This window comes from Rhamphochromis sp. 'chilingali' (genome assembly GCF_963969265.1).
Source record: "Rhamphochromis sp. 'chilingali' genome assembly, chromosome: 2".
Classification (NCBI taxonomy): domain Eukaryota; kingdom Metazoa; phylum Chordata; class Actinopteri; order Cichliformes; family Cichlidae; genus Rhamphochromis; species Rhamphochromis sp. 'chilingali'.
The window spans coordinates 10,550,132-10,562,514 of NC_137930.1; the positions used below are offsets into that span (position 1 = coordinate 10,550,132).

Genomic DNA, 12,383 nt, shown 5'->3' on the forward strand with positions numbered 1-12,383 from the left:
TCATCATATATTGGTGTATAAAAGTCTTTAACTCAATTCAATTTTATTTATATAGCGCCAAATCACAACAAAAGTCGCCTCAAGGCGCTTCATAGATACAGAGAAAAACCCCAACGATCATATGACCCCTTATGAGCAAGCACTTTGGCGACAGTGGGAAGGAAAAACTCCCTTTTAACAGGAAGAAACCTCCGGCAGAACCAGGCTCAGGGAGGGGCGGGGCCATCTGCTGCGACCGGTTGGGGTGAGAGAAGGAAAACAGGATAAAGACATGCTGTGGAAGAGAGACAGAGATTAATAACAGATATGATTCAATGCAGAGAGGTCTGTTAACACATAGTGAGTGAGAAAGGTGACTGGAAAGGAAAAACTCAATGCATCATGGGAATCCCCGGCAGCCTACGTCTATTGCAGCATAACTAAGGGAGGATTCAGGTTCACCTGCTCCAGCCCTAACTATATGCTTTAGCAAAAAGGAAAGTTTTAAGCCTAATCTTAAAAGTAGAGATAGTGTCTGTCTCCCGAATCCAAACTGGAAGCTGGTTCCACAGAAGAGGGGCCTTTAACAACCCCTCATTCGTTGCATTTTGCTTCCAAAGAGCCAGACTTTGTATTTTTTAAAGTGGTTTTGAGCAACTTTTCAGGTTGTCACAAAATACACAATTTGTTCCCATTTCGTTAGTGAATTTATGAAAAATACCAAAGGTAACCTAGTTAGAAGTGGTGATTCTCAAAGAGCTATTAGCAAAAAACCTGGTATATCGCAGCATGGGGGACAGTGTGTCCTTAAAAATGGGAGGAAACCTTTCCTGATGAAGGGAAACAAGGAGAAAAGGCTTAGTGATCCCAAATTACACAAGAACTGGACTGTAAATCGGTGACAACAAGTCTTATGGAGCGATGTGCTGTATTTCCAATAGGTTTCCAATTTTCCCAGCAAAATATAAAGAAATGAGGGATAGCTCCAAAGTTTTGCACAGTGCTATATGTAGTCCCATTGCTACTGTTTAGCTGATGAGGGGGTATGAGCCTTAATCTTTTGCAGCCTGGTCACTAACTTGTCCTCTGCTGTTTGGTGTTGTCCGTGAAAGTGTGCGCATTTCTCTGTGTAAAAAAACAAAAAAAGTGGCAGAAAGTAAAACCAGTACAAGCTGAAAAATACATAAGTATTCAAAGCATCGAGGAGGACTGCAGTGGCATGGTAAATATTTGCATATTCAACACGTCTGACATTGCAGACACTCACTCACCATCACAAATCTGAAACACTGTTATTGTTCTTTTCAATACTGTGCTAATAAATTGGTTTGATTAGCCAGCAGAACCCTGATATTGCTTCAAATTCACATGACTTTGTCATAGTTAAAACACATGCTCCTGGAATATGTTTGCTGCCTGTATCTGGAGGGCTGCAGGGAGTTATGACTTGCAAATTATGCAAATCTCAATTTGGTGCCCAAAACAGGAAAAGTCACAAATTTCCTGCATGTTACAAGATAACAGGGAGACAAAATTTTCTTCTTCTGTTCCTCATCTGTTGGTGTTCACTATATAACATTTTTGAAAACATAACATCAAAAGGTTCTGAGAATCTGGAGAAATCAGGAAGACTTTCAGAAATTACAGTTCATCCACAAACCCAGGTTATAGCTCTATCATGCAAAGAAGAAGCCATATGTCCCAAGACCAGGAAAGGCACTGTATTGTTCATCCTGATTGTCAACACTCAGTTCAAGAGGCTGCATATTTCATAGTATGGGGGTGCAGCTTGCACATCTGGAAAGGCGCCACCGTTGCTGAACAGTATGTACAGGTTTTAGCATCTCCAAAAGCTGCAGCTCTTGTGGGGTGCAAGAAATTAACAGTGCTGATCCAGTGCAGGATCATGTGGGGTCGAAGTTAGTGATGCATGTGGGGAGCAAAGGCTGACCCATGTGGTCCAGAACAGACAAATAGCAGAAAAAGTTCATGATGGTTCTGATAGAAAGGTACACAGTGCATCGCAGTTTGTCGCATATGAGATGAAGGTGCACCGATGCTGACCCCTGTCCACCACCGAAAGTGGCAACAATGGTCACAACGACAGACAACAACAGGAATGGAAGAAAGTGGCCTGATCTGATGAATAATGTTTTCTTTTACATCCCGTGGATGACTTGGTGGGTTTGCATCGCTTACCTGGGCATCACCTGGCACCACGTACGCCGTAGACCACGTAGACTAACGGTGCGGTACTCCCTGATGGATGCGACCCTTTCAGCAGGATAATGTGCCCTGCCACAAAGCAAAAATGGTTCAGGAACTGACACAACAATGAGTTTGAGATGTTGACTCAGCCTCCAAATTCCCCAGATCTCAGTCCAATCAACCATTGGTGGGATGTGCTGGACAAAACAAGTCCAATCCATGGAGGCTCTACATTCACAACTTACAGGACTTAAAGGACTTTATTGGTACGGACTTGGTACCAGATACCCCAGCAAACCTTCAGCGGTCTAGTGGAGTCCATGCTTCCATGGGTCAGGGCTGTTTTGGCAGCAAAAGGTGGACAAATACAATATTAGACAGGTGGTCATAATATGATGTCTGATTGGTGTATGACAACAGCAGGGCTTCATATGAAAAAAAAAGTCTGTGTTCCCTTGATTGGCCAAACCTTTCACCATTTGGTGCATCATGAAATACAAAATACACCAAAGAAGAACCAGGACAGTTAAAGCACTAGAATCCCGAATCAGACAAAGTTCCTCTCACAAAAGTTCGGCAGCTTGTTTCCTCAGCTCTCAGACTTAGACTATTGTTTATTAAAAAATGCTACACAGTGCTAACTTTGACATATTTGTTGCCATCAAATTCAAAATTACCATTTTTTCTTTAAATTGTACATTTTCTACATGTTTTCTATTGTAAATGAATACCGGTTTTATTTAGCATTGGTTTCAGAGACTAAATATGAGATTGTGTTACAGCACAGTCAGGGGACTCCAGTCTATTTGACCTGTTGTTTGTTTATTTAATGTTAAACCTGTACAATGAATGGTTGATCACAATGTATAGCTGTCTTTTACAGGTCACCAGCATTAGTTGCTGTTGTTGTGTCCAGGTCTGAAGTATTGGCTTTCTTCTTATACTGAAAAAAGGAAGGCTTCCTGTCCTACAACCTGACTCCTCGCTCACGTTCGCTTACTCTCCAACACCAACACACACATCAAACTTTTAACAGTAGTGTTGTGTGATCAGCGGTGGCCACTGCACGCTCTCTTTGTCCACACACACATGCTCGTGTGCAAATGTACAGGTGACCTGTAGTTTCCACATTATTTAGCCAGCAAATGAATAATTCTGGGCTGTAAACAAACAGCGAGTTGTGAACTTTGTGATCCTTTTACAGTGACTACTTTTCCATCTGACTGCCTTTCTGTTGGTTCACGTGATACCTCTTCATCAACATGTTTACTTTTACATAGAATTTGGGTCTTCTTTTCTTTGAATAATATGAACACTTTAGCTTCTTTAGTTAAAAAATATTGTGGCTTTATATATGACACCTTTTTGGATTGACACTTTCAAAGAATTCTAGAAATAAGATGCAATTAATAAAGTGAGCAATGGCAGAATTCCATTTATCTACCACAGATTCCTAATATTGTGTAGGTTCGCTCTGAGCCTTACTAGACTCTTTAATAGAACAAAGTCACTGTTAATCTCATTAATTACATCCATGCTTTTATTGCTAAAATGGTGCCTCACGGCTTCTTTGTGTGTTTTGTTCATAAATTACATATTGCTTCACATCTTTGCTGCAACCCACATTTGTACGTCATGTTTGAACTACTGCAGATGCTGTATCGGTCAACAGAAAGTTGATCGTAAAAAAGCCAAGCTCTCGATTTACAGGTCGATCTATATCTCTACCCTCAGTTATGGTCACAAGCTCTGGTTAGTGACCACAAGGTCAAGATTGCGGAAGCAAGCGGCAGAAATTAGCTTCCTCTGAAGGGTGGCTGGTCTCTCCCTTAGAGATACAATGAGGAGCTCAGCCATCCGGCAGGGGCTCAGAGTAGAGCTGCTGCTCCTCGAAAGGAGCCAGTTGAGGTTGTTCGGGCATCGGATAGGGTGTCTCCTAGGTGAGGTGTTCTGGGCATGTCCCACCAGGAGGAGGCTCCGGGGCACACCCAAGACATCCTGGAGAGATTATATCTCTTGGCTGGCCTGGGAACGACTCAATTTTCCCCGGATAAGTTAGAGAAGGTGGCCGGGGAGAGGGAGCTCTGGGCTTCCCTGCTTAGGCTACTGCCCCTGCGACCCGGCTCCAGATGAGCAAAAGGAAAAGGATGGACATGAGTGTTTTCCCCCAAAGCATCTAATTCTTAAGATCAGTAATTAAGCTGTCTTACTTTACAGGTGCATTAGGGCGCTGTGTGACAGTCTTGTCACTCCTACATCTCTTTTTACTTTGTTTCTTAGAATTCAGACTTCCTGGCTCCTGGCTTTGTGAAGCTCTTTCAAAGTTTTCATTCCAGTCTGTGTACCTGATCACTTTCAAAGGAATGTTTTGGTTTTTTTTTCTTTGTTTGTTTTTGAGCTGTTAACACTGATCAAAACCGATCAAAACCCAAAAGAAAGACGTGGCAGCAGATGAACACCTGAAAGTAATTTCTTTAATAAATAGGAAAGAAATGTAGCAAAGACCTGACACAGGACCTTAGAGGTCACGAACACTGGATTAAAAGCAAAAAGTGTTTTCTGGTTAGCGCTACTTTCTCTAAGATGACTCTGTATGAGCCTTTCATTATTATAATGCTTTTCTACTGTAGCCGAGGACTCAGAATGCTTTATGCAAGCCACATTCATCACTCTTTCATACAGCACTTTATTCTACGCCTTTAAGTGCTTTCTAGCTTACACCCACATTCACACTCTGATGGATGGATTTGGAGGAATTTCGGGTTCAGCATCATGACAGAATAATTCAAAAAAGACTGAACAAGAGTGGCTTGTTCAAAGGGCTGTTTAAGAAAAACATTGTAGCAATCTTTAGGTTTTAAAGCTGCCTCCGAACAATGTCCTTTGGACAGATGAGACCACAATGGAAGCATTTGGCCATAATCCAATGCCACATTTGCACAGCATCTCAGCAGAAACACCTCATACCAGTTGTCAAGTACAGTGGTAGAGGGATGATGATTTGCAGTTGCATTGACCATGAAATCCTTTGCATAACAAAGCATTCTAGAGTCAAAGTGAGTGAGGCCATCTGTCTGACAGCCTAAAATGCTGTGCATAAAACTGAATGCCCACAAACCTCAATGACTGAAAACATACTGCAAGTGATTCCTGCTAGAGGAGAAACAGCAAGCTACTGAGTCATTGGGTGCACTCAATACTTCAAATTCTCTGTCTGATCAAAGATAAGAAGATTGCCCACATTTCACAAACAGAACACCATAAGATGCATTTTTACCCTTCGAGGATACGTTACATAGTCTGATGTCATGTATACTGTTCTTATAGTTTGAACATTTGAATGTAATAACTTTTAATAATATATGACTAAACTAACCAGATGGAGGTGGATGTTGAGTGTGTTAATATGCTGTGGAAGTCAAAGGCTACTTTGAAATCTTTAATTTTAATCTTTTTTCTTTTGTTTTTATTCAAAAGCAAAACATTTTATCACTAACTTCTTAAAGCTTTATTGCACAGATAAATAAACACACAAATAAAACACTGCATGTAAAGAACAGCACAGAGGAATCAGCTGCCATTTTACTATTTTAAACTTTAGGATTTCTGAGGTGGCTGTGTCAATACTGAAAGAAACATATAGAACACGCTTTTCTTCAATAAGCAAACAAGGTATAATTATCAAACTGGTCTAAAGTGTTTGAAAAGCAACTACAAAACACAGTTACAAAAACATGTCCAGAGGTAAAGTGGAGGTTAAGTAGAGGAAATTTAATAAAAGTTTGGAGACTGAAGGGGACAAATTGAATTAAAAATAAACATCAAACAATCCATCAAATGATTCCCACCAACAATATCTGGCTTTAAAAATTGTAGCTTTAAGTATTTTTGTCTTTAAAAAAAATCTTAAGAGGAACTCCGCTTTCTAAACCAGGAGGGAATAAGACCATTTCATCCTCTCCTAGTGGGCTGCAAGTCAAGTGTCCGCCCCTCCAGCATCATTAGATAATTCATTAAAGCCTTTTCATTGGAGGGGGACTGAAGATGATGATCTCCCACGTCACCGTGAATGTGATAGTAAATAGGTTTCTTCTGGGTAATAAGTTTGTCTGAAGTCATCCGGGTGTCACGGGTCAGCTCACACGTTTTATGCTGCGCTTGCGCCTGAGACAGCTGGGGACACATTTCTTCTCTGACTTGGCGCCTGGAGACGCTGGAGCCGGAGATGCAGAGCCCTGCTTCCTGTGGACACAGAGAGAAACCAGACACAGAGAAATGAGAAGAGGAAGTGTGATTGTTTGTTCTGGTGGTGACACGGGAGCATTTAATAATTAACAGCCGGCTCCTGTGGCCTCTGCTGGTAGAATCACTGATGTGATCACTGTCCAGTCTGGGGCAGCCAAGACCAGCACAGACACTGTGGTTATTACCCTCATGCATCAATAATGTAGTAATCATCCTAATGGGTGGACACACAAATCTGCATGCTTTTCATTATCACTAAAGAAACTTTCTGAACTTTGCTTCAATCGTACAGATACTGATAGTCAAGGTTGGTCTTTAGGCGCTGCAATGTGAAGCTTTAATAATAAATTGCATGCATCAGCCTTATGTGAGCTATTAACTGGCTCAACCTAACCCAAGCAAAATGGATGAATACAGCCCAGAATCCATTTATTAATGAATTACTGAGCACTCGTTAGTTAATATTTGTTGCTACATTATCACCAGACAGAAAGCTTTAACACCTACATTAGTTTTTCACTTATCACGCCATCAAGTCTCAATAAAATGTATTTAACCATAAGTGAAACCAGACAACAAATAAATGCTGTTAAATTGTTTTTGTTTATTTAAAGGTGACTTGAACATGGTTTGTCTTATATTATTTAAACATAGTCAGTAATATTGCCCTTTAGTAAACTTGGCCTCATTTGAGACTTTTGACAGTTTTTAGAGGTAGCAGCGTTAGTAAGTACTCAGTTTGTTTTACGAAGTCTTTTTGTGTTTGTATCCTTTGAAACATTTCTGTTCTGTTTCATGTCTTATAATTAATGAACCTTAATCACAAAAGATGATACTCAGAAACTCCAGGTGATATTATTACTATTATTTTTTGAACGCGTGCTACACAGTGTAATGATCACCAGGCCAAAAGCTTCACTTTGTGTTTACTGCTAACCAACTGCTGTTGGCAAACTATTATCCTAAAATAAGATACAGAATGCGATACACACTATGGTAACACTATAGGTTTTGGAGACTGCTGCTTTTTGGTGACAACATACAAATGAGGCTTGGACATTGCACATTGAACTTCAGGACGCTACACACACCCGTATTGACTCACCCAGTTTTACTATTACTTTACTTTACATGGACAATACCTTACAAAATAAATAATATACTTTTTTAAACAAACAAACCGTAAAATAACATTTGAGTTTACTGCAAAATACCCAAAATGTTTACTTTATTAATAATTATCTGAGGATCATTATCTCATAGATTTATCATAATTTGTCTTTTTTTTGCAAGCAGTGCACACACCCCATTCAGGATATTACAAAGAACGCAAGCTTCAGGGACTAGTTATTTTATATACAATCCACACACCACATTGGATCAGCTGTGCTAACAAAAAGAAAAAAAAAAGAAAACACCAATCAAAGAATACAGTCCTTCTCTAGTCCTACCATCAGCTGACTTACAAACTAGTATTAGCCTCTTTATTACAAGAGAGCTAAAAATGGCGCCAACGATTAGGCTAGCCACTTTCTAAGTGATCATTTATGATACTGCAATTAAAAATATCTCCTGCAACAAGAAAAGTATTTTTCTGTAGACCTCTATTATGAAGGAGAGGACCTAAAACCGCAAACAATATATTTTGTTTAGGCCAGATTTAGGTCATTTTTTTCTCCCTCTCTTTATCTTACACATAGGATGGAGGTTTTATATATATATATATATATATATATATATATATATATATATATATATATATATATATATATATATATATATATATATATATATATATATATAACCCCTCTATATCCTCTGAATAAGAAATCGTTTTGAATTTGAATACTCAGTTCTCTTTAATTCTTCAGTGATTGCACCTGTTAGTATTTAAAGCTACAGTTACATTCATTTGAATTTTTAACTATTTTCTGTCAATCACAGCCCCGGTTATTGATCACAAACTAAAGATGTAAGTCACCTGGTGGGAGATGCAGCGGCAGCAGCTTCTCTGTTCCTGATCTGCTTCATCACCTTCAGCATGCGACAGATCTGCCGCAGGGTCATCTTAGGAGCGTGGCATGCCAGGCGGGGACGCGGGGCGCAGCGGGGACCCCGATTTGTGAGAAGCGACAAATAGTTGCCCCCTCTGGGTCCCCTTCCGAATAGCTGCAGGGGCTGAACGCTGGCATAGCAGGACACAAACTGGGATTCAAGGATGGAGAGTTTGTTATTTTTAGCATATGCACAAAGTATTTTCCTACAAAATCATTCAGTGTATGAATCATGTATTATAGCAGCTGTGTTCAAGTTCTTTTTATACCCAATCGTGTCACTGCCTGTTGTTTTACCCATCCCAACACTTTTGAGATGTGTTGCTCAAGATTCAAATTAAGGTAACGTTTGTCATGAAATAGTAAAATATGTACGTTTAAACATGATATATTGTGTGAGATTATTACATTCACGAACTATTGTACCTGCTTTTTATTTACATTCTACACAGTCCCAACTTCTTTGGAACTGTATTTGTTATTTTTGTTCTGCTCTATTTTTGCACACCCTGTTATCTAACAAATCATTCAACTGCTGATGCATCATGGGAAATACAGATAAGTATTTAATTGCATCTCGCTATTGTTGGCTTCCCAGCCTGTTAATCTATTGGAGCATAATAGATACTGTAGCTCAGGCAGTGGAACACAATAGGACCACGCAATCTTGCCTCTGACATTCACACTTCAAATGTTACACACCCTCACACACACACACACACACACACACACACACACACACACACACACACACACACACACTTTTAATTAGCACAGGAGTGGCTGTCTTCTTGTCACTGACTTGATCGACCTCTATGTCAGAAACTCACACACAAAGGAGGATTGATCTCGCAAAGAGAATTCAGCTCTGCAGATTCATTTACAGGACTGATACTTGATCGCTTGCACTGGCCTACCAACAGTTCTTTATTAATGCAGGCATGATCACACACGCACACACACACTGATCATGCACAAAGAAATCAATACCTTTTCTATTGTCCTACAATATTTAAAATGGTATTACATTTGAATAACATTGAGGATGAAACAAAATTCCCATGCACTCATTCAGCCACTTTCACTGATTCTGCAGCACCACAGTTCATTGACACAATGAAGAATACAGAAATAACAGAACTGACCTATTTCTGATGATTAAGACACCTGCATGGACACACACAGACACACGTAGATACTCACAGGAACGACAGCAGCCATGGAGAACGGTTAATGTAGTCTGCAATAAAGAAATAAGCATGAGTGTGTGTGAGTGGTTTCCTTTTTATACATGGTGGCATGGCCAGGCCACACAACGAGCCAATCATACTTCAGAAACCACAGACTAACTCCACCCACACCACATCACTTCACATCACATCACAGTGAGGTCACTCTCAAAGCACACACACACACACACACCTGTTGTTTCATGTTACATAGACACCAACTATTATTGAGGACTCTTTTGTTTTGCAGGATATATTTAGAAGCAGCTGTTGTTCAGAGAAACATGGGATAAAAACATGTTTTAGAGCGGGGGGGGGGGGGGGGGGGGGGGGTTGGGGAAGAGTGACAGAAAGAAGAAATGATAAAACTGGGAAAAATATAGTGATGGAGACAGAAAACTGCTGAAAGACAAAAGACTTCGTCAGTGCGACCTGCCTTAACAATGCGCTGCACTGGTGCATAACATATCGTCAATCAGTAGGATCCTCATCACTGACAGGAAGTGACAATAAATGATTAGACAGGCACTGCAGCTCTGATGCGGTTTCTAGTTTACAGAGAAAACTGTCTCTTACACTTATTGTCTAAGCTCATTGAAATACTGTAAAAAGCAGGAGGAAGCATCACCGCCACCAGATGGTGTGCTGCAGATGTTTACTACTAATATAAGAATACTTTTTAACCAGCGTATAGCATCAAGCCAGTTAAAACTGGGATATTGATCTGCTCGGTTAATTAGCAGAGGGGGTTGTTAATGTTTGGTGTTAATGAAATTAACATGCGGTAGGGTAGAGGGGCAATAACCCTCAAAGTAGAAAGGATTATACAGGTGGAGACCACTAACAGTTTTTCCCTCCTCATCTTTCTTTTTTGTTCCACTAGTTTTGTATCAGTGTCTAATTCCAGGTATTTTCTTTAAATCAACAAATAATACCAAAAATTAATTAATTAATCAATAAAGTACCACCAAAAAAATTACATCTCAATTTCTGCTTTTTTCATTTGCTGTCAGATTGTATGTAAAAATGTACATCCTTTTCATAGTGTGTTCATATGGTGAACATATATAATGAGGTGAGTGAGTGAGGTGAGTTCCTTATCTCCAGGTGTGCAGGATGCAAAGGCACCCGTGCAACAGAAGATGTGGTTATAACACTGAGAAAGTTCAAAAAAGGAGGAAAAAACGCAAATCTTTTACATAGAAAGAAAAAAATCTCACCTTTCCTTTTCTGACTACCGAAATTTAGTTTTTTGAAAATCTTAATTTAAATCTTAAATGTATTCAAACTCTCCAAAATGCCGTGTACGTGTAGCATTGTACATGTGCCATAACTAACTGCTATACTCATACCTGGCTTTATTCCAGTGGGATTCAATACCCCATTTACCTTAAATATGATAATGTTTGGAGTGTTTTTGAAAGAAAAGAAAGCTAATTATGGTGTTAATGTGTTATCAATCTTGTGCAAGCAATTTATACATAAATGTCGCTTTTTTAAGACTAAATCAACACTAGCTTACTGGAAAAACGACTTAAACCTGTTGGTTAAATCTTTTAACCTTAGTTAAAAGAAAAAGGCTGCTTTTTTTGTTTCCTTTATAGAAGATTTTGATTTAGTGAGTTAATAATCTGTTAAATTATGTGACCCCATCTTTATATTTTCTTTTTCTTGTATGAAAGTTGCTAATATGTAAGAAATGTCTATTCTCTGAATCTGTAATATATGGTGCATTTTGTTTGTATGTTCATATTACTAATAAAAAAACAAAACAAAACTAACTGCTATACTAGCGCTGCCGTATTGTGTTACACTAAACGCATGTCAACAATTTATTTTTTTTTGCTAGCTAAGAAAAAAATAATGATAATTTTAAAAAATAGCATGTGTAACTTACACATACTGGGAAATTATTTACTACTACTATTTATTACTACTACTTGATATCTCTATCTGATAAGAAAACTATTCAATCAGATAGTTATTTGTGGTGAATGAAATACAATTATAGTTTCAAGCAGTTTTCAAACCTGTAGGTTTGCTTATAATAATCAGTCCGCTGTAACTGTATGCCAGGTGTTTATTAGCAGCCAACATGAACGTCCGTACACTCGTAACCGGAAGTACACATAACCCCTACAGAGAACCACAGCGACACCTGCTGGAACTCTCCGTAACAGCAGCAACAGGAGGCAGTATGGACAAACATAACATTGCTGTTATCTACATCCCCCTTTTCAGTTTTTTTTTCCTTCTTAATTTTGCACTTTTCAGGCAAACCCAAATCAAACAACACCACCGTAATGGAAGAACTTATCAGGTTATGGATTACACAACAAAATGAAGGTTCAAATATCAAATGAAATTCACAGTAATCATTGTCATAACTGCGACAAGTATGCAATAACATAACACGAGATAAAACACATTTCAAAACAGAAAATACAGCACCAGTGTGCTTTTAATCCACGTATTTACTATTCGGTTTAAACACTTGTCATCAGAGCGTACTTGGCATTTTGTAGGTGTTATCATCTGTTCTGACTGCTTTGTGCCATGTTGTGGTGGGTCGAGTTGAACTTGAATTGTTTCATGTTTGTTGGTTTGTGTTTTTTTAGGTTCAGTTTCATCCGCTCGTCGAGACGTGTCCAGTTCATCTTGTGTTGTA

General features: G+C 39.1%; 1 protein-coding gene across 1 annotated transcript; it reads right to left on the reverse strand.

Moving 5' to 3' along the window:
- Positions 1–5,685: 5,685 nt before the first annotated feature.
- Positions 5,686–11,802, reverse strand: LOC308391653 (uncharacterized protein). The gene is made up of 4 exons (XM_080874309.1): positions 11,746–11,802; positions 9,690–9,726; positions 8,414–8,637; positions 5,686–6,429 (listed from the first exon to the last, which is right to left on the reverse strand). Exons 2-4 carry the CDS (start codon positions 9,705–9,707, stop codon positions 6,321–6,323), a joined length of 351 nt encoding a protein of 116 aa, XP_080730435.1. The 5' UTR covers positions 9,708–9,726; positions 11,746–11,802; the 3' UTR covers positions 5,686–6,320.
- Positions 11,803–12,383: the final 581 nt, after the last annotated feature.